Here is a 19,897-nt window from a genome sequence, read left to right on the forward strand (position 1 = left end):
CTCCCCAAGTCTAGTGGAGGGGTGGCAGGGATCTGTTTCCTGGGAGTCAGGCTCATCTGGCCTGTTGGCACGGGGGTGGGACAGTGTGTGCAGTGTGGGGGCACGGGAGGGCTAAGCAGGCCTGGGTTTGAGGCTTGTTCTGGAGATCGTCACTCCAGGTGTATTCTGGAAACATTGGACCCTAGGATGGAGTGTCCAGCATGTCATCCATGTGGAATCTTGGTGGCTTTGGGGACTTTCTGGAAAATGCCACTGACCAGTGTGAACAAAAGGGATGTGTCCTGGGGCTGGAGGTGTGATTAGGTAGGGGGGAAACTGTTGGACCGACTCCTGCACCCCACTCAACACTGACCCCTCTGAGTGGATGGAGGCAGTGCCCCAGTGCCCAGAAATCCCACCATTAGTGATTGTTTTTTATGAGAAAGAGGCATGGAGAAGTATTGGGGTGATGTGTCAGAGAGGAATCACCACATCCCTATGGCAGTCCCAGCCAAACCCCCAGTCCCAGGAGAGACTGCACCCTGCTCAAAGCTCCCAAGCCTTCCTCCACCACCTCATTCAAGTGCCCCTGAAATCCCCTCCAGACAGCTCAGCCTGGTCTGCGGTAAGTCAGGGAGGCTGGAACCATTTCCGGGCATTGTGGTCATTCCCACTCTGTTCCTCCACCTCCTCCCTCCAGCGTTCCTCAGGCCTCTGTCATGGGAGCAAGGTTGAGATAAGAATGTCCCATGGCGTGCAGAGGGCAACAGTGGCCCTTCATGGGAACAATCTTTTGGAGCAGGGGGTCAGTTCTCTGCTGGGAATCTACCCCTTTCTGAAGAAGAAACCCATTCCACTTTAATAACTTTATTGCAATGTGAGAAACACAAAACAAAGTTTACTTTTTTGACTCTAAGCTGACATATTAGAAAATCTCTCTCTTTTTGGTTTTTTTTTTTTTTTTTTTTGGCCACTTGAGTTGTGGTCCTAAAACATAAAATCTGATGAACTAACAGAGGGTTGCTGGGGGGACAAGCGTGGGCACAACCATTCCCCCACCAAGACACCCTGATCTTCAGGCAGCTCTCAGCAGCTTCTGAAATCCGCATGGCTCTCCTGAGAGCGGACAGAGGAGAGGAGAGGAGAGGGTCGGGAATGAACGCTCTTCTATTGTTTGTCATTACCAAGCCAATTACATTTGCCAAATTTTTCTGTGATCTGCCCTGATTAAGATGAATTGTGAAATTTACATCAAGCAATTACCAAAGTGGGCTGGGTCCCATCAGAACGACCCACATCTTTCTGTGGGTGTGAATGTCATTAGGTCCTGCGCTGACCCCTGAGCCCTCATCACTGCCGCCTGATGGGGCAAGGAAACAAAAAACATTTCGTACTCTTGTGTGTTTTAACAAAAGTTTATAAAACAAAATAAATGGCGCATATGTTTTCTAAGTCCTCGGATGAGTATATTTTCTTTCAGGTGTCAGAAATAAGACTGAATCTTCTGGTTCTGCTTGGGGACTAAAAAAATTTTTTTAAGGAAGAATGAGAATAGTTTTATAGTTCTTTGTGATGTGCAGAATGTTTCTGTATCCATTTAATTTCTAAGTCTTCACATCACGAGGTAAGCAGTTAGACATGATTACTCCCACTTTCCAGATGAGGAGACTGAGACTTGGGGAAGTGATTTCTCTTGGGAGGCAGAGGTGGACATCTAACCCTGGTCTCTTGATTCCAAGTACTTAGTATTTGGAGAGAGTGAAAGTTGATCCCCCCTCTTGAAGAGGGGAGTGATGAGGGAGAGTGTAATGGAAAGATCTGGAAGAATGGCAAGAGGGTCCAAGGGTCTGTCATCCTCCACCAAGGTCCAAGACAGAGCCCTTTTCTGGGTCACCTCAATCTGCCAGCGATGGGAGATGAGTAGCTGTGGGGACATTCCATAAAAGCAAGTGGTTTTTTTGTTCTGTTTTGTTTTTTGCTTTTTTCTAGAACAAGGCTGTGCACAGTGGCTCATATCTGTAGTCTCAGCACTTTCGGAGGCTGAGGCAGGAGGATCACTTGAGCCTCAGGAGTTCGAGCCCAGCCAGAGCAATATAAGGAGACCCCATCTCTACAAAAAAAATTTAAAAATTAGCCAGGTGTGGTGGTGTGTGCCTATAGTACCAGCTACTCTGAAGGCTGAGGAGGGAGGATTGCTTCAGCCCAGGAGTTTGAGGATGCAGTGAGCTATGAATACAACACTGCAATACGGTCTGGGTGAAAGAGCAAGACCCTGTTTCAAAACATAAATAATAAGTAGAAAGAATAAAAGCAAGGGACGTGCTTAAGAATCTCCAGCCAGATCTGTAGGCACTGGGGTTCTCTCCACGGCTAAACTATTATAGGAAGGCGGCCTTGTGTCTCGGCCACCACAGACCACAGCGTTCCGTTCACTCGGGGTTGTGCTGGAGCTGGCTTGTGAGAACTGACTAGTAGCTTCTCTTCCCAATTCCATGTTTGCCAGTGCCACACTGATAGCTTGAAATTGGTTATTGCGGGAGTGTTTACACCACAAAGACTAACAAACTCTACAAATCAGGGTTTTTGTTCCTGGAGAGCCCGTTGTTAACATTCACCAGCACACCACAGCATTCGGTGATGGCTGGACCGTGGGATGCCAACATATGGGGACATCCTCATTGGGGATGAGGGTAGAGCAGCGTGATCCTTTCAGCTCTTCCTTAAGGGAGGGGACAAAAGTTCTGGTCTGGGAAGCACACGTCTTGCTGATCAGTGTAACCTTGGGCAGGTCACTCCACCACTCCGAGCCTCATCTGTAAAGTGGGAATGATCTCTTCCTCCAGGGAAGATGTCAGGATTCAATGGAATGAGATCACAGTAACTGTGAGAGCTCCTGTGACATGAGGAGTACAAGTGAACTCTTCATGCGCCCCTTTCTAGCAGGAGGTTAACCATTAAACTCTCCAGCCTTCAGAGCACCCATTCGCTGTCTACCTGATCCCTAGGGCCGCTCCCTGTGCCTTCCCTCCACTAGTCAGCACCAGGAAATGTTTTCGACAACGTTGCAATGGAGGCCTTGGTCATGCTGCCGCCATCGGGGACACGAGGGGGTAGGGACCAGCAGAGACTATTTCAGTCCTAAATTGTGCTTAATAAACCCATATCAAAACCATAAACCCTGGGCTGCCATAAATTCCTCTACCCTTGGTTCCTCCACCTCATCAGCCCTTTGCCCTGGTTAATCTCAAATCTCAGCACAGGCAGCCAGAGCTTCAGGTTTGGTTTCTATTTCAGTTGCTAAACAGCATCAGCTCAGGTAGCAGACAGTCAAATTTCCATTTTATAGATGATGAAACTGAGGTTCAGAAAGGTGAAGAAGCTTGTCCAAGGTCACACAGCTAGAGACCCCAGCCAAGACCTGAGCCCATGCTTCCACCATCCACGTAGCCTGATTAAGAAATGGGAATTATTGGCTGAGCCTGGTGGTTCACACCTGTAATCCCACCACTTTGGGAGGCCGAGGTGGGCAGATCACCTGAGATTAGGAGTTCAAGACTAGCCTGGCCAACATGGTGAAACCCCATCTCTACTAAAAATACAAAAATTAGCCGGGCATGGTGGTGCACACCTGTAATCCCAGCTACTCGGGAGGCTGAGCCAGGAGAGTTGCTTGAACCCAAGAGACAGAGGTTGCAGTGAGCAGAGATCATGCCACTGCACTCCAGCCTGGGTGACAGAGCAAGACTCCATCTCAAAAAAAAAAAAGGAAATTATCAATTCTCAAGCTTCTTGGGGAGACAGATTTGAGGTCTCCTCTCACATCCTTGTTTGGCGGCCCTACAATTAAACCTCTTTCTCTGCTACAAAACAATGGAAAAAAGAACTGGAATTTCTAAGGCTCCTATTTTTTTTTTTTTTTTTTTTTTTTTTTTTTTGAGTCACGGTCTCTCTCTGTTACCTAGGCTGGAATGCAGTGGCGCCATCATAGCTCTCTGCAACCTCCGCCTCCAGAGCTCAAGCAATCCTCCTGCCCCAGCCTTTTGAGTAGCTGGAGTAGAGTGTGCCAGCACACCTGGCTAATTTTTTCTTTTATTTTTAGTAAAGATGAGGTCTTGCTGTGTTGCCTAGGCTGACCCCTTTTTAGTTCCTCTGAAAAGTTGTTTCCCTAAGCCATGCTACTAGAAGCTTCTTATTCCGTCATTCCATCATTGCTCAGCGTGGGGACCAGAAGTAGAAGGGCCCCTGGGTGACAGGCTGCTTGAAGATCCAAAGAAAGTTTCATAAGGTGTGAATGGCCTGTCATCCCAAATTGGTGAGATCGTCCTACTTCCTCATTTGTGGAACCCAGATAACCTTTGATCTACACTTCTCAGATCCACGTATCATACATACATTCCAGGATGTGATCTCAGAGGCCTGAATCACAGGATCCCAGGCAGCTGTTTGACGATGGTGGAGTTAGACACCAAATCATGACGCCAAGGACATTTACTGGGCTCTTCCTCTTTGCCAAACATGACTGGACACAATTTAATTCCCACAACCACCTCCGAGGCTGTCATTCTTGTGGTTCTGTTTCATAAATGAGGAAACAAGGCCGGGCATGGTGGCTCACACCTGTAATCCCAGCACTTTGGGAGGCTGAGGCAGGTGGATCATCTGCGGGCAAACGTTTGAGACCAGACTGGCCAACATGGTGAATCCTCATCTCCATTAAAAATACAAAAAAAAAAAAAAAAAAAAAAATGGCCGGGCTCCTGTAATCTCAGCTACTTGGGAGGCTGAGGCAGGAAAATTGCTAGAACCAGGGAGAGAGAGGTTCCAGTGAGCCGAGATCATGCCACTGCACTCCAGTGCGGGCAAAAGCATGAGACCCTGCAACAACAACAACAACAGCAACAACAACAACGAAGAGGAAACAGGCTCAGGAGGAGAGAGGAGGGGACCAGCCCAAGGTCCACACACAGCTGCTAACACTCCATAGTTGGTGTGGCTGCTGATCTGATGCTCACTGTCTGGCTCCAGGGGCCAACATGAGGCCTTGAGGAAGACACTGGTGACTCCATCACTGCGTGGTGGGCACAGAAGTAGTGTGAATGGTGGAAAGTTCATCTCATGCCAAATGCCAATGGGCAGAGCCCTGCGCCAGACACGCTGGGATTATGGAGAAGCAATGGCACGAGGCGCCTCCCTCCTAGAGCTTTCAGTTTTCACAAGGACAGGAAAATTAGAAGCAGTTGATGACAAGAGCCAAAGGGGTGAACGTGACAGCTGGTGAGGTGGCAGGGAGGGCGAGGTGACTGCACTCTGGGAAAGGGAGAGGTGTGTGCTTTGAAGGAGGATTCAGAGGCAATAATGAGGCAAGACAGAAGTGCACTCGAGGCTGAGGAGTGAGTGCCAAGTGGGAGGAGGCAGCGGGAACTCTGTGCATGAGGGCAGGACGGAGCTGGCATTTTCCAACCTTCGTGCACATGCCACCTTGCCCTCTCTATGCCCAAGGACTGCCGTAACTTCCGTTACTTATTTTTCGTTAAATCGGTTCATCATGATTTCCTTTAAACTTCAGGTCACTGACATAAATAGGAAACCAGCATCATTTGCCATAAATAAGAGGTGATTGCAAAATTAGTGAAAAGAAAACAATGTTTTTCAGCTGCAGCCAGGTGGAATCGCCTCAGGGAAAGCTCTGCTCTTGCTTTTGTATTAAAAAGGAAAACTGACAAATATGACAGAGATGTTAAGGGCGTACACGTACCCAATGGAGACTTTCTCCTTAAAGTTTTCAGAGAGAAGACCTATAAAGAACAGACTTTGGGTACAGTATCTGTTACTACCTTTCCAGTATGTCTCTAAAACTTCCCCCAGTTCCACTGGAAGCCCTTATCCCACTTCTGGAAGCTCGCTCGCTAGGACAGCTGGTGTGCACACAAGTGGTGGGAACCTCAAATACTGGACAGAGGAGTCTGGAATTTCTTCCGGGGAAAAGGCAGCCACTAGAGGTTTCTGTTTGTTTGTTTTTTTGAGAGGGGATCTCGCTCTGTCACCCAGGCTGGAGTGCAATGGCCTGATCTCGGCTTTCTACAACCTCTCTCTCCCAGGTTCTAGCAATTTTCCTGCCTCAGCCTCCCAAGTAGCTGAGATTACAGGAGCCGGCAACCACACCCAGCTAATGTTTGTATTTTTAGTAGAGATGGGGTTTTGCCATGTTGCCCAGGCTGGTTTCCAACCCCTGACCTCAAGTGATCCGCTGGCCTTGGCCTCCCAATGTGCTAGGATTACAGGCATGAGCTGCCGCGCCCGGCCCACTGGAGGTTTGAGAGCACTGCAGGTTATAGGCAGATCTGTATATATGTATATAAATATATATATGTATATAAATGTGTGTGTGTGTATATATATATATATATATATATTTTTTTTTTTTTTTGAGACAAGGTCTCCCTCTGCTACCCAGGCTGGAGTGCAGTGGCTCAATCACAGCTCACTTGCAACCTCCGCCCCCTGGGCTCAAATGATCCTCCTACCTCAGCTTCCTGAATAGCTGGGACCATAGGCATCCACAACTATTTTTTTTTTTTTAATTTTCAGTAGAGATGGGGTCTTGCCATGCTGTCCAGGCTTGTCTCAAACTCCTGAGCTCAGGCAATCCGCCAGCCTCGGCCTCACAAAGTGTTGAGATTACAGGCGTGAGCCACTGCACCCAGCCAGATCTGTATCTTTAAAACATCATCCTGGCTGCTTTGTGGCAGACAATGGAAGCGGTGCAACTGTAAGCCGGGAGACCAGTGAAGACACAAGTGTACTGGATCAGGTGAGAGATAGTAATGTCCATACCAAGATGGTGGCAGTGGAGTAGAGAAAAGAACCAATCCAAGAGACTCTCATTCATTCATTCATTCGACAAATATTTAGTGAGTGTCTACGATGTGTTGAACATTTTTCTGAGTCTGAGAGGCAGGCAGGGGTGAGACCAGAAGTAGCCTTCGAGGCCATGAGAAAGATCCTGGATTTTATTGTTGGTATAGTGGGAAGCTCTTCATTTTTGAATAGAGAAGTTATATGATCTGCTTGATGTTCTTAAAAGGCCACTCTCTGCTGTATAGAGAATGGACTATGTGGAAAAACAGTGGGAGCAGAGACGCCCACAGGTGGCCTGGGCAGTGGTCTAGGTGAAAGATAATGGCAGCATGGACTAGGGTTGTGGAGTGGGCAGAATTTTTAAAACACCCCCGAAGACGCCTGCCTTTGGTGCATACACACCTTCTTTCAGTTATCCAATTAGACATGAATCTAGGTGCTCCTCTGAAGAGACTTTGCAGATGTAATTAAAGTCCCAAACCAGCTGACTTTTTGATAGGGAGATATTCTTTGGTGGGCCTGGCCTAATCAGGTGAGGCCATAAAGGGAACTGGGCTCTTTCTATGAAATTAGAAATGTGAGATGGATTCCACATAAGGGATAGTCTCTGTTGCCGGCTTTGAAGACAAAGGGGGCCACTTGGCAAGGGATGCAAGTGGCCTCTAGAAACTGAGAGACCCCTGGCTGACAACCAGCAAGAAAACGGTGACAGGGTGACATTCCAACAACCATGAGGAACTGAATGCAGTCAACAACATGAATGAGCTTGGATCCTTCCCTAGAGCCCTCAGGTAGGTACACAGTCCAGTCGTTTAAGAACCCGAGCCAGAAGGCCGGGCGCGGTGGCTCAAGCCTGTAATCCCAGCACTTTGGGAGGCCGAGACGGGCGGATCACGAGGTCAGGAGATCGAGACCATCCTGGTTAACACGGTGAAACCCCGTCTCTACTAAAAAATACAAAAAACTAGCCGGGCGAGGTGGCGGGCGCCTGTAGTCCCAGCCCAGCTACTCGGGAGGCTGAGGCAGGAGAATGGCGTAAACCCGGGAGGTGGAGCTTGCAGTGAGCTGAGGTCCGGCCACTGCACTCCAGCCTGGGCGACAGAGAGAGACTCCATCTCAAAAAAAAAAAAAAAAAAAAAAAAGAACCCAAGCCGGGAACCCAATCTCGCCACATCTAGGCTGCTGAACTACAGACCTGTGAGACCACAAATGGGCTGTGTTTTCTTTTCCTTTCTTTTGAAACAGAGTTTCGCTCTTTTTGCCCAGGCTGGAGTGTAATGATGTGATCTCGGCTCACTGCAACCTCCGCCTCCCAGGTTCAAGTGATTCTCCTGCCTCAGCCTCCTGAGTAGCTGGGATTACAGGCATGCACCACCACACCCAGCTAATTTTGTATTTTTAGTAGAGATAGGGTTTCACCATGTTGGCCAGGTTGGTCTCGAACTCTTAACCTCAGGTAATCTGCCCGCCTCAGCCTCCCAAAGTGCTGGGATTACAGGCATGAGCCACTGTGCCCGGCTGACAAATGGGCAGTGTTTTAAGCATCTACCTTTGTGGCAATTTGTTATGCAGCAATAGAAAATGAATACAGGTGGTGGTGGTGAGAGGCAGTCAGAGTGGAGTGTTTTGGAAGTAGAACAGCCAAGAACTTGCTAAGGTGTGTGAAGAGAAGTTTGTGGCCAGGTGGTGCTGTCTGTTGATAGAGGAAGACGGCAAGAGCTGCAAATTTGGGTTAGAAAACAAAGAGCTTGGTTTTGGATGTGCTGTTTGAGATCCCAATTAAACATCCAGGGACTCATTGGATACATGAGTCTAGAGCTTGGGGAAAAGTTGGGGCTGGAGATAAAAAGTCTACGTCATAAGCATAGACGAGAAGTTTAATAGTCAATTGGGCTGAGCGCGGTGCTCACTCCTATAATCCCAGAGCTTTGGGAGATGAAAAACGGAGAATCTCTTGAGGCCAGGAGTTCGAGACCAGCATGGGCAACACAGCAAGAACCCCTGTCTCTACATAAAATTCAAAACAAAACAAAACAAAAAAAATCACCGGGTGTGTTGGCACATGCCTGTGGTCCCAGCTACTCAGGAGGCTGAGGCAGGAGAATTGTTTAAGTCCAAAAGTTTGAGGCTGCAGTGAGCCATGATTAAGCCACTGCACTTCAGCCTAGATGACAGAGCAAGACCCTGTCTCTATTAAAGAAAAAAAAGTCAATAGAAAGATTGCTCAGCAAAAAGAAGTAACTACTGATACAAACAACATGGGGCCAGGCGCGGTGGCTCACACCTGTATTCCCAGCACTTTGGGAGGCTGTGGGGGCGGGGGTGGATCATTTAAGGTCAGGAGTTCGAGACCAGCCTGGCCAACATGGTGAAACCTCGTTTCTACTAAAAACGAAAAAATAAGCTGGGTGTGGTGGCGCACGCCTGTAATCCCAGCTACTCAGGAGGCTGAGGCAGGAGAATTGCATGAACCCTGGAGGCAGAGGTTGCAGTGAGCTGAGATCGCGCCACTGAACTCCAGCCTGGGCGACAGAGGGAGACTCCGTCTCAAAAAAGATAAAACAAGAAAATCATGGAACTCAAACTCCTAATACTGAGTGAAAGAAGCCAGGCTCAGAAGACTACATACTGTATGATTCCATCTCTGTGATGTTCTGGAGAAGGCAAAACCATGGACACAGATCTGCGGCTGCCAGGAGCAAGGGCTGGGGTAGGGGTTTGAATACCAAGGGACACAGGGGAGGGGTGTGGAGTGATGGGAGTGCTCTGAGAAAAATCTTGACTGTGATGGTGGTGACATGACTGCATACATGTGCCAAAACTTGCAAAAGCACACACTAAAAAGGGCAAATCTTAGTCTATGGAAGTTATACCTTAATTTGGCCAGGTGTGGTGGCTCACGCCTATAATCCCAGCACTTTGGGAGGCCAAGTCAGGCGGATCACCTGAGGTCAGGAGCTCAAGACCCGCCTAGCCAACATGGCAAAAGCCCGTCTCTACTAAAAATACAAAAATTAGCCATGCGTGGTGGTGCACGCCTGTAATCCCAGCTACTCAGGAAGCTGAGGAAGGAGAATCACTTGAACCCTTCAAGAGAATCACTTGAACCCTTCAAGGTGGAGAGGCTGCAGTGAGTCGAGATCACGCCACTACACTTCAGCCTGTGCAATGGGTGTGAGACTCCATCTGAAAGAAAGAGAGAAAGAGAGAGAGAGAGAGAAAGAGAAGAAAGAAAGAAAGAGAAAGAAAGAAAGAAAGAAAGAAAGAAAGAAAGAAAGAAAGAAAGAAAGAAAGAAAGAAAGAGAGAAAAAATTATACCTTAATTTAACAAATGAAAGAAATGAAAAGCCAATAGTTGCTTGGGCTCATTGAAGAGTGAAGAGAAGAAACAGAAAACAGGTGAGGACTTCACTCTAGGTTACACCACCCTCGAGGTTGGAGAGAGGGAAAGGGAAGGCTGCAAAGAACAAGTGAGGTGAATGGGCAGGGTGGCTCACGCCCATAATCCCAGCACTTTGGGAGGCTGAGGTGGGAGGATTGCTTGGAGCAATCCTCGGGTCCCTAGGAGTTTAAGACCCACCAGGGCGACTAAGTGAGACCCCCATCTCTGCAAATATTTAAAAAAGTAGCCAGGCATGGTGGTATGCGCCTATAGCCCCAGCTACTTGGGAGGCTGAGGCAGGAGGATTGCTTGAACCCAGGAGTTCAAGGCTGCAGTAACCATAATTGTGTCACTGCACTCCAGCCTGGGAAACACAGTGATATCCTGTTTCAAAAAATAAAAACAAAAAAGATGAATATAGTTGGTGAACGAAAGGGATTCAAGCAAATTTATTGTAAACCTACTAGGTGCTAAGTGTGCTGACATACTGGTCTTACCCGCTCACCTTACTGAGATTGTGGGGGAGGTGAAATGGACTAGCCCTGCTCTATGGATGAGAGGAAGGTGGTTTGCCCTGGGTCCACACACAGCATAATAGTGGTGAAGTGAGAATATCCGTGCTGGCGTGTCCTGCACACTATTCCCTTTGTATCAAATGAGTGGAAGACTGAATGAGTGAATATCACTGCAGGTGCTGAGGTTTCACTAGCAGATTCCAGCCAAGGATCTGAGAACGTGATATTTTTAGCGAAGTTGGGGCCATAAAACTTGTTCCATTTTCCAACTTGTGCAATGCCCAACCCCTCCCCCTGTGGCTCTGAGATTGCTCCCCGGCCTTGGGAAGGGCTCCCCAGGCTTATCTAGCGGGGAGAGTGAAACTGTAAAAGCCTTTATGGCTTTAAGATCACGTCTGCAAGGGGCAGCGATTGTCGCTATAAACTTGAGCTGGCCCTACAAGGGAGGGCCATACCCTGGGCTGAGAGGAGTCAGGGGAGAGTTGAGCAATGCCAGGGGAGTGGCTGTGCTGAGCTGAGCACTCTGGGGCCTGTGGTCAGGGACCATCATTCATTTACCTCATTTCATCCTCACATAAAATCCTGTGAGGTTTTTTTCTTTTTGAGACAGATCTTGCTTTGTCACCCAGGTTGGGGTGCAGTGGCTCAGTCATGGCAACCTCGATCCCCTGGGCTCAAGAGATCCTCCTGCCTCACCCTCCTAAGTAGCTGAGACTACAGACACATGCCACCATGCTTGGAAATTTTTAAATTTTTTGGAGACTTCGGGTCTCACTGTGTTGCCCAGGCTGGTCTCAAACTCCTGGGTTCAACTGATCCCCCCACCTCAGCTTGCAAAGTGCTGGGACTGCAGGTGTGAGTCACTGTGTCTAGCCTTATTGTAATGTTTTTAAAAAATTCTATGACACGCCCTTTTTCACATTATGGTATCTCTGAAATCACGATATGTCTTTAAATCAATGGCATCCCAAAATTGCTAAGAGTTAGATCAGGTGGTAGCCCTGACCTAGTTGGTTCTGGTCATTATTTCCAGTGGCCTAACTGGACAACTGCACTCCCTTTGTATTTCATCAAAAATGACTTAAGGATCATTTGAGGAAGGGATAAGAGTCCTGCTTGTTTCCCAAAACCTTCCATTGACACCTTCTGATAAGATGAAGAAAGCACCCAGGGCAAAACCTGCAGCATAGGAGTAAGTGGGTTGGGAGGAGATCCAGGTTCTTCCGGGAAAGAACGCAGTGGAGCGTTCTTTCAAGAAACGCTGCATGGGCCAGCCGTCGTGGCTCACGCCTGTAATCCCAGCACTTTGGGAGGTCGAGGTGGGCGGATCACGAGGTCAGGAGATTGAGACCATCCTGGCTAACACGGTGATACCCCGTCTCTACTAAAAACACACACACACACACACACAAATTAGCTGGGCATGGAGGCGGGTGCAGTGGTGGGCACCTGTAGTCCTAGCTACTCAGGAAGCCGAGGCAGGAGAATGGCATGAACCCAGGAGGCAGAGCTTGCAGGGAGCCAAGATCACACCACTGCATTCCAGCCTGGGCGACAGAGTGAGACTCTGTCTCAGAAAAAAAAAAAAAAAGAAGAAGTGCTGCGTGAACAAAGCATTTAATGGAATGGAAGACAATATTGCATGGAAAATTATGGACAATGAAGATTCTGAGCAGAAAAGTAACCTCAAGGGGCTGGATGCTGACTGTGAAATTTTTAAATTCCTTACCTAATCTATCTTACCCAGATTTTCCTTTATATGTGTGGACAAGGGTGATATACGATTTTTTATTTTCTTGAGACAGAGATCTTGCCCTGTCGCCCAGGCTGGAGTGTAATAGCATGATCTTGGCTCACTGCAACCTCCACCTTCCGGGTTCAAGCAATTCTCCTGCCTCAGCCTCCCAAGTAGCTGGAGCTACAAGTGCATGCCACCACATCTGGCCAATTTTTGCATTTTTAATGAAGATGGGGTTTCACCATGTTAACCAGGCTGGTCTCGAACTTCTGACCTCAAGTGATCTGCCCACCTCGGCCTCCCAAAGTGCTGGAATTACAGGCATGAGCCACCATGCCCAGCGATTTATTTTTTTATTTTTTGAGATGGAGTTCCACTCTGTCACCCAGGCTGGAGTGCAGTGGCAAGATCTCCGCTCACTGCAACCTCCACCTCCCAGGTTCCAGGGATTCTCCTGCCTTAGCCTCCCGAGTAGTTGGAATAAAAGGTGCCCGCCACAACACCTACCTAATTTTTTGTATTTTCAGTAGAGACAAGGTTTCACCATGTTGGCCAGGCTGGTCTCGAATTCCTGACCTCCTCCCACCTCAGCCTCCCAAAGTGCTGGGATTACAGGTGTAAGCTGCAGTGCCCTGCCAATATATAATTTTTAAAACTACGTCTAAGTCTCAAAGAGCCTTTTAATTACAGAAAATAAAAATTTTAAGTGATAAGGAGGCATTGTCATAATTAATTGGCAGTGTCTTTTCTAAGTGGTACATAAAATGCTAGTGCTGTTTACAGCAGAAGCATCTCCGGTCAGGTTACTCCATTTCACAGATGAGAAAACTGAGGCCACAGAGGCCACAGGGCAAATCAGTGATGGTGCCAGGGCTCTCTCTGACAACAGATTCTGTGCTCTTCCTAACACCTAAGGCTGACTTGGATGTGGATTAGCCCCCTGGCTCTTCCTCCCTCAAAGGTCTTGACCCCAGCCAGACAACTCCAACTCCGCCATCCCAAGGGCCTCTGGGAGGCAGTGAGCTCTCCTATTGTTCAAAACTCAGGCCAGCACGGTGGCTCACACCTGTAATCCCAACATTCTGGGAGACCGAGGTGGGCAGATCATCTGAGGTCAGGAGTTCAAGACCAGCCTGCCCAACATGATGAAACCCTGTCTCTACTAAAAATACAAAAATTAGCCAGGCATGAGGTGGCAGGCACCTATAATCCCAGCTACTTGAGAGGCTGAGGCAGGAGAATCACTTGAACCCAGTAGGCAGAGGTTGCAGTGAGCCAAGATCACGCCACTGCACTACAGCCTGGGAGACAGAGCAAGACTCCATCTCGAAAAAAAAAAAAAAAACAAAAACTCAAGCTGAGGAGGGTTAGCAGGAAGCCTTATTCCCAATGTACCAACCACCCCTACTTCCCACTGCTTACCTCAGCAACCCCAGTCTGGCCAAGTCCACCCCAACCTGTGCTGCCACACGCCCTTCATGCTCTGCTCTTCCTAGGACATTTAATCACCTGGTCTTGGGCCAGACAGATTGGACTCTCCCCTCATTTTACAGACAAGTAAACTGAGACACAGAGAGGCTGTCGGACTGTTGCAGGCAAGTCAGGGAAGGGCACGGTCTGGAACCCAGGGCTTAAAATTCACGGTTCTTTCCAACTTCACAGATTTTTTAGATCCAGAAGAGGCAGGCTGGCAAGGGACTCAGAGTGAGTCAAAAGAAAGGACTTCCAGATCAGAAGGATTGGTAAGACCTGAACATGTAATTGTGGGATGATGCCAAAGGTCTTTACCTGAGTCTTGTCAACACGAACAGGTTCCGGGACAGCTGCACTCAGGGGGCCAGTAGAGGCACCATCTTGCTCAAAGAATGGGGCCAAACTACACCAGGCATCTCTGCCATCCCCATCAGATCCTACCTCTCCTTGCTTAAAACCCTTCAGTGGCTTCCCATCGTTCCTGGAACAATTTTAAATTCTTCACCAGGGCCCCAAGGTCCTACAGAACCTGGTTCCTGATCATGCCTCTGAGATCATCTCCCCATGGTCACTCTATTCCAGCCCCCTTGGGCTCCTCCCTGTTCCTCAACACACTAAAGCTGTTCCCATTTCACAGCCTTTACCCTAATGTTCCCTTTATCTGGAACATTCTGTCCTCAGCTCTTCCCATGGCCACTTCCTTCTAAACATTCAGGTCCCTACTCAAACGTTGCCTCTTGGAGAGGCCTTCCCTGATCACTTAGCTAAATACATGAGGCTTTGCAGGATATACAGTCCCTGCTGCAACTACTTAAGTCTGCTCTTACAGCGTAAAACAGCCATAAGCAATATGTAAGTGAGTGGGTGTGGCTGAGTTCCAATAAAACTTTATTTACAAAAGTAGGCAGTAGGCTGGATTTGGCCCATGAATGTAGTTTGCTTCCTCCAGCTGTAACTCATTGTCTTGTTTGATTGTCTTCCTCTATCCTTCGCTCCCTAGACTGTTAACTCCATAAGAGCAGAGACTCTGAGTCTTGTTCAATGCTGCCATGGTAGCCATCCTCCGAGATGTCCCCCAGTGATCCCCATTTCCTGGTATTCCCACCCTTTTTGTACTCCCCTCCCAAACTGAATAGCGTTGTCCTGTGTAATCACTAGGATATTGTGAAAAAGATGGAGTGTGACTTTTGAGGCTAGATGATAAAAGGCATTGTGGATTTCATCTTGCCACCTTAAATCCCTTGCTCTGGGGAAGCCAGCAGCCATGTTGTAAGGATACTCAAGCAATCCTATGGCAAGGTCCACATGTGAGGAAGTGAGGCCTCCTACACTGCCAGCCATGCAAATGAGCCAAATTGAAAGTGGATTCTCCAGCCCCAGTCAAGCTTTCAGGGGATCATGGTCCCAGCTGGTATTTTGACTACAACCTCATGAGAGATCTAAGCCCGAACCATCCAGCTGAGCCATTTTTGAAGTCCTACCACACAGAAACTATGATATATGTTTTTTGTTTTAAAATCAAGGTAATTAGTTATGCAACCATAGATGACTCACATAGTTGCCTAGCACAACTATGTGCTGGTCACAGAATAAATAGGCTCAATTAATATTGGTTAATAAATAAGTTAAGTGCTTAATAAATATAGAAGGACACATTATAAAAATAAATGTTTGAGGCCACTGCAGTGAGTGCATTCTCACTCATTAGGTACCAACTAAACTTTTATTAAAATAAATGTTTGAGAGACAAATGTATTATTTTTATATAAATAAATGTGAAAATATACATTAAATAATATAGAAGGGCACAATTAGAACTTTCCTAATCCACTGATAGTCCTTGGACAAATGCCTATATAAGAATTCTTCCAACCTTGAGATCCTAAGATTCGGATATTCTCAATTTCTTCGTATAATTAATGCTAAGTCTAGGATTACATAATTCTGAGACTAAGCTTCTGTTTCACCAAGTCCATGGCTCTAAAAGCTTGTGATTCTAACATCTTAAACTTCATTTATCGACGTATATCTTGGCTGAACAACTCTTCTCTGCCAGGCACAGTGCTGGGTGCTAGGGATTCAGCAGAGAAAAGATGACCCCGATATCTGCCCTCCTGTGGCTCATGAGCAGATGCAGACACAGGCAAACACACGGGCGCACATGATGCAGTGACCTCTGTCACGTGGTTAAGCACAGCAACTGGAGTGGGGAGTGTGGTAAAGGAAGGAACACCAACCCAGATATTCCGGAGGCATGTGAGCAGAAACTGACCCCAGAGCAAACAAGAAGAGCGAGTACTTCAATCAGAGAAGGAGGTGATGTTGTAGACTGTGTTCCAGGTAGTGGGAACAGTCAGTGCAAAGGTCCAGGGGTCAGGGGAGACAGCCAGCATCCAGCACATCTGGTGAAACAAAACGAGTTCTGTATGGGTTGGTATAGAGTTGGGGGTGGGGGGTGGTAGAAGAGGGGTGGAGTGGCCAGAGACCGTGGCCAGATGACTGAGAATCTAGTAAACCATGTCAAGGAGTTTGAACTTTATCCTGAGGGCAAAGGGGAGCCAGGCAAGGGTTTTAAGGGGCAGCAGAGTGGCACGATCTGCGTAGTAGTTTGGAAAGATGCCTCTGGCTGCTGTGTACAGGTCTGGAAGGAGGAGAAACAAGAGAAAAGTCTGGAACAAGACCCCAGGTGAGCGAAGAAGAGGCCTGAGTGGATGGGAGGTGGGCCCCAGACAGACATTTCATTTACGGTGTGGGGAATGGACAGGGAGTTGGTGGTAGTGTGGGTTATACTGGTAACCTGGGAGTCCAGGACTCCTGGATTTTATGATTCTAAAATTCTTGGTCAGGCACAGTGGCTCATGCCTGTAATCCCAGTACTTTGCGAGGCCAAAGTGGGCAGATCACTTGAGGTCAGGAGTTTGAGACCAGCCTGGCCAACATGGTGAAACCCCGTCTCCACTAAAAACACAAAACAATTAGCAAGGCCTGGTAGTGCACACCTGTGATCCCAGCGACTCGGGAGGCTGAGGCAGGAGGATCCCTTGAACCCAGGAGGTGGAGGTTGCCCTGAGCCGAGATTGCGCCACTGCACTCCAGCCTGAGTGACAGATTGAGACTCCGTCTCAAAAAATAAAATAAAGTAAAAGTCTGCGATTCTGTGTTCAACACTCCATCATTCTTCAACACAAAATGTCCAATGATATCACCATATGTGTAGGATGCCCGACCTTACCGCCCTCCATCCCTCTTTTCTGAGCTTCAGTTTTCCTTGCTTACAAAGTGAGGATCATTAACACTGTCCTTGGAAAGCAGCCATGGGAGTGGGAGCTGGTGTGCACTCAGCATCTGCACAGAAAGGTGGTCCATCACGGCAGGCGTGTTTGCCCTGAAGTGCTCAACACACAGGCACTGTCAGGAAAGAGCCAGGTGTTGAGAGAACAAAAGAGATCAGCAGGGAAGAGCAGGGCAGGCAAGGAAGAGCCTGGTCCTTGTCTGCTCCTGGAGACCTGGGCTGCTCTGGCCTCCTGGCTTCTGCCTGGGCATCTGAGAACCAGATTTGGTTGCTTGCTTCTAGGCACCGACAAGTTTACATGTTGGTTGTGGGGATTCCCTATTTTGGCAGCTGGCCAGAAACTCCCCTCTCCTGATCTTAAACTCCCCCAAGGGCTACAGACACCAGCTGGGAGTAGCTAGGCAAGATCCGGTCTTCCCTGGACTGATCTAAGCCAGATCAAGTCCCACAGAGGTGATAGGACCCAACCTGCTCACACTCTAGCGCCCCCTCTAGGTCACACGATAGGCGTTTCCTTCTTAGACAACTGTCCATTGGCTCTAGCAAGAGCAAGCCTTTGGAGACAGAGCCCTCACTCCTCTCCCCAAAACACATGGTCTCCTTAACCACACCCAAGGTTTACGTGTGCTCCTGCATTATAATTTGCTTCTCACCAATGGTTCAGTTTTAATTCAGTCCAATCCACAAAACATCCATTGAGGCTGGACGCGGTGGCTCATGCCTGTAATCCCAGCATTTTGGGAGGCTGAGGCGGGTGGATCACTTGAGACCAGGAGTTTGAGACCAGCCTGACCAACATGGTGAAACCCCGTCTCTACTGAAAATACAAAAATTAGCGGGGTGTAGTGGCGGGCGCCTGTAATCCCAGCTACTCAGGAAGCTGAGGTGGGAGAATCGCTTGAACCCAGGAGGCGGAGGTTGCAGTGAGCTGAGATATCACCATTGCACTCCAGCCTGGGTGACAGAGCAAGACTCCATCTCAAAAAAACAAAACAAAACAAAACAAAACAAAATAAATTGAACAACATAACTATAGCAGGCTTACCCGTTGCTTGGAGAAAGAGATGGGAGGTCAGCCGTGGTGGGCCTGAAGCTGCCGGTGCTTAGTGGATCAGAGTTGGGCTTAGGGTCTGAGGCCAGAGAGCTCAGTTCATTTCTTTGCACACAATAGGGGCTCTGCAAACACCCGTGAAATTAAATCAAATTAGGAGTTTAGGTGACACAAGCTAGCATGTGCACCAACTATTTCTGGAAGGCGATAAGAGACCAGAGAGCAAGATGGCTTTCAGGGGGGATGTGGGGGGGCTGGGTAGCTGGGGTTGGGGTGGGAGGAAGACCTACTTCTCATTTTATGCCCTTTTGTACCTTTTGAAATGTTTTATTTTCACCACATGCACACAGAGCACAGTCAATCAAACAAACAATCACAATTAAATAAACAATGCAGGGAGCCAGGCTGTCTCAGAACTCCATGGCTTCATGCATGCTCTTCCCTCTGATGAGATACTCCTTCCCAGCTTTCTCCAACTGGAGAAGTACACATCCTCCAAGATGTACACAAATGTCCTGTCTTCTGGGGCCTGCCCCTGCCTCCTTGTGATGTTTCTTCTCTGTTTACCCACCGCATTCTGCTCTGTGGCCTGGAGGCACCTGTACCTTCTGACATCACAATGCATTCAGCCAAGGGGAGGAATTGGCAGAGATAAAAGGTCAGGGTGAGGGAGAAGTGGGCGTGTTTATGCCACCCCCCCTCCCTGTTTTGCCTTAATTTTGGCAGTGGCTGAATTTCTCCATGGCCTCAACTCCTGTCTTAGCCTCACTTATATGGCTCCAGCTATCTCTGGGTCAAGTAACACCATTCTCTGTCTCACCCCTTTGGCCTTGGGGTGCTAATAGCTCCCCACTGTTGCCAGTCCCTGCATGCCTCACCTCTGCAAACACTTTCTTCATTAAGTTTGCTTCAGTTAAGCCAGCCGTTCACAACCTGGGGTGACTTTGCCCCCAGGGCACATTCGGTGATGTCTGGAGACACTTTAGGTTGTCATGACTGGTTGAGAAGACGCTACTGGCAGAGGCAACAGACAGTGCTAACCAACCTACCCCGCACAGGACATCCCCACAGCAAAATTGGCCAGCCCCAAACATCAATAGCACCGAGACTGAGAAATCCCCATAAGTTTTTGGGACTCCCACTGCTCCCTGCCTGAAGCTCGACAGTTCATGGCTGGGATCTGGACTCCTGCTGCCCTCTCTGCATTGTGGTGTGATCTGCCAGTTTCCACACATGCTGTTGATCTCCTCTTCGTGACACAGAGATGAAAAGACCCCATCCTTGCCCTCAAGCTGGCCATAGTGCAGTGGAGAGAGACCTTGGTGAGCAGGGTTCCCCAGCAGCCTCGAGTCCTTGAGGGCTAAGTCTCTTTGTCAGTCATCACACAGCCCCAGTAGTCGAAGAGTAGCAGACATTTGCTAATTGAAACAAAAGGTCCTTTAAAAATATCTTAAAACAAGGCCAGGCGATGGTTCATGTCTGTAATCCCAGCACTTTGGGAGGCCAAGGTGGGTGGGTCACCTGAGGTCAGGAGTTCGAAACCAGCCTGGCCAACATGGTGAAATCCTGTCTCTACTAAAAATACAAAAAAAAAAAAAAAAAAAAAAAA

General features: G+C 48.2%; 1 protein-coding gene across 1 annotated transcript in view; it reads right to left on the reverse strand.

The window, feature by feature from the left end:
* Nucleotides 1–17,075: 17,075 nt before the first annotated feature.
* Nucleotides 17,076–19,897, reverse strand: part of LOC111553257 — a 29,559-nt gene continuing 26,737 nt past the window's right edge. The window contains exons 3-4 of the mRNA XM_023227934.1: nt 18,283–18,413; nt 17,076–17,353 (exon numbers count right to left, since the gene is read on the reverse strand). Coding sequence (XP_023083702.1) covers nt 17,311–17,353; nt 18,283–18,413 — 174 coding nt within the window. The 3' untranslated portion in view covers nt 17,076–17,310. The remainder of the gene's footprint in view (nt 17,354–18,282; nt 18,414–19,897) is intronic.

The sequence above is a fragment of the Piliocolobus tephrosceles genome, chromosome 20 (assembly GCF_002776525.5).
Source record: "Piliocolobus tephrosceles isolate RC106 chromosome 20, ASM277652v3, whole genome shotgun sequence".
NCBI classification, from domain to species: Eukaryota; Metazoa; Chordata; class Mammalia; order Primates; family Cercopithecidae; genus Piliocolobus; species Piliocolobus tephrosceles.